The sequence below is a fragment of the Arachis hypogaea genome, chromosome 15 (genome assembly GCF_003086295.3).
Source record: "Arachis hypogaea cultivar Tifrunner chromosome 15, arahy.Tifrunner.gnm2.J5K5, whole genome shotgun sequence".
Taxonomy (NCBI): Eukaryota; Viridiplantae; Streptophyta; class Magnoliopsida; order Fabales; family Fabaceae; genus Arachis; species Arachis hypogaea.
In genome coordinates, this window is record NC_092050.1 from 105237689 (window position 1) to 105240536 (window position 2848).

The 2848-nt window shown below is 38.6% G+C and overlaps 1 protein-coding gene across 1 annotated transcript; it reads left to right on the forward strand.

Moving 5' to 3' along the window:
- The first annotated feature begins 484 nt into the window (after positions 1 to 484).
- LOC112748664 (uncharacterized) lies at positions 485 to 1135 on the forward strand. The gene has a single exon (XM_025796904.1). It carries the CDS (start codon positions 485 to 487, stop codon positions 1133 to 1135), a length of 651 nt encoding a protein of 216 aa, XP_025652689.1.
- Positions 1136 to 2848: the final 1713 nt, after the last annotated feature.

Consider the following 2848-nt stretch of genomic DNA (forward strand, 5'->3'; position numbering starts at 1 on the left):
CCAATCAATCTTGGAAGCTTGCCACTCCTCCGAGGGAGGAGGCCATTACGGACCTCAAAGAACGACAAGAAAAATCCTAGATTGTGGGTTTTGGTGGCCAACTCTTTTCAAGGACTATTCTCTCTTTTGTAAATCTTGTTCTCAATGTCTTAAATTTGGCAATATCTCCAAGAAGGGTGAAATACCCTAACAAACCATGCTATTTTGTGAGATTTTTTATATATGGGGTATCAACTTCATGGGGTCATTCCCAAATTCTAATGGTTTTCTCTACATTCTACTAGCCGTTGATTATGTGTCCAAATGGGTGGAAGCGATACCCACCCGGACGGACGATGCTAATGTGGTGCTTTTCTTTGTGAGAAATAACATAATTTATAGATTTGGGTCACCACGAGCAATCGTGAGCGACCAAGGCTCACATTTTTGCAATAAGAGAATGGAAGGGCTAATGAAGAAATATGGCATCATGCATAAAGTAGCCATGGCCTACCAGCCACAGACAAACGGCCAAGCCGAGGTTTCCAATCGGGAGATCAAACGTATATTGGAAAGAATTGTGAAGCCTCATCGAAAGGATTGGAGTGCTAAGCTCACCGATGCATTATGGGCCTACCGAACGGCATACAAAATGCCAATTGGCATGAGTCCCTTTCGGTTGGTCTATGGCAAAGCTTGCCATTTACCGGTAGAGATAGATCACAAAGCATATTGGGCCGTCAAGGAGTGCAATTCTAGTTTGGGAGGGGCCAGAATAGAGAGAAAGCTACAACTAGTGGAATTAGAGTATTTGCGGTTAGAAGCTTATGAGAACTCTAGACTTTACAAGGAAAGGATGAAAGCCGTGCACGATAAGACCATAAGAGGAAAAGAAATTAGAGCCGGCGACCTAGTCCTCCTCTACAGTTCAAGATTGAGGTTGATGCCCGGAAAGCTTAGGTCAAGATGGGAAGGACCTTACAAAGTCAAAAAGGCGGAGCAGTACGGTGTCTATCATTTGCGCCATCCTTCAAGCTCCGACATTTTCAAAGTCAATGGGCATCGACTAAAGTTGTATCATGGCGAAAAGTTGAAAAGCAACAAGGAGATGGAGGTGTTCTTTTTGGAAGATGCACCTAATGGCAACAAGAATTGAGCTCATGACCTTCCAACTTAAGGACATTAAACAAAAGTGCTAGGTGGGAGACACCCCACCATGGTGAGATCTATCCCTTTTGATCCTTTTTGTATATACCCTCAAACTCTTGCCTAATTTGGTGATTGCGTAGCTTTCAAGTTTGTTTAGTTAGATTTTATTATGCTAGTTGTGCTATTCATAAAGATTTGCATGGATTATAAGTAGGTTGGATTATTAGTGCACAAAAGCAAACACCCCAATTTCTATGTAGTATGGCATTTTGGGTGTTTTTGGACCCTTTTAGCTTGAAACCTACCCCATTTGTGATAAAATGCAATTCCCCATGTCCTCAAAAAAAAAAGGGGGCACGCGTGACAAACTAGATTAATTGCTAGTAAAGAATTTTATAAAAATAATAGCGTTGGTAGTATAGTTTCTAAACCAACAGAGAATCCTTTCGTAGAAAAACTTTGGTTGTCACAAGTAATAAAACCCAATAAAATTTATAACCGAAGTATTTAAACCTCGCGTCGTCTTCTCAAGGAATTGCAGGGAGGTGTATTTATTATTGGTTATGAAAAAAATGTATTTTTGGGTTTTTGAAATAGAGAACAAGTAATTTAAACATAAATTAATAATTATAAAGAATCTCTTGGCAAGGTATGAGAACTAAAAATTCTATCCTAGTTATCCTTATCAGGTGTGATTAAAATTGGATTTTTGCTCCCACTTAGTTAACCCTTACTAAACAAAGGAAAGTCAAATGGACTAATTAACTTGATTCCTCAGTCCTAGTCAACTCCTATGGAAAGACTAGCTTTAGAGGGCTCCAAATCAATCAGCAATCCTAATTTCCAATCAACTGCTGAGTTTGATAACTCAAGCGTTACCAATTACTTAACCAAAGTCAAAGGGAGAAAATAAATCATAAATTAAATTGAAAGTATAAAAAATAAAATAAAACAATCATAAATCTGAAATACCTCAAATAATATTAAATAGAATATTCAATTCTAACATAGAAAAGTTCATAAATCAAATTGAAAAGATAAATAACAATTAAAGTAATAGAATAAATAAAACTAGAAAGTAAATTAAAGGAACATTGAACCTGTGATTGAAGAAATAACCATAAAATAAGAGGAATCCTAATTCCTAAAACCTAAGAGAGAGGAGAGAGCCCCTCTCTCTCTAAAACTACATCTAAATCCTAAAATTGTCTATTATGAATGTTGTATGAATTGTGTTGTCTGAATGGATGGATTCTCCAACTTTATAGCCTCTAATCTATGTGTTCTGGGCCAAAAACTGGGTCAAAACAGCCCATAAATCGCCCCCAGTGATTTCTGATACGTACAAGTCACTGCAAAGTCACGCGGAAGCATCGTCCACACGTTCGCGCGGATTGCATTTTTTCCAAGTCACGCGTCTGCGTGATTCACGTGTTCTCGTCGCCTATCTTCGAGGAAGCTATGGCAAATTATATATCGTTGTGAAGCCTCGGACGTTAGCTTTCCAACGCAACTAGAACCGTGTCATTTGGACCTCAATAGCTCAAGTTATGACCGTTTGAGTGCAAAGAGGTCAGGCTGGACAGCTTTAGCAGTTCCTTCGGTTTCTTGTATTCCTTCCACTTTTGTATGCTTCCTTTCCATCTTCTAAGCCATTCCTGCCCTGTAATCTTTGAAAACACTTAACACACATATCAAGGCATCGAATGGTAATAAGAGA

Excerpts from the sequence above, each read along its gene's own strand:
- LOC112748664 (XM_025796904.1), top strand. The coding sequence starts at position 485 with ATGGCCTACCAGCCACAGACAAACGGCCAAGCCGAGGTTTCCAATCGG.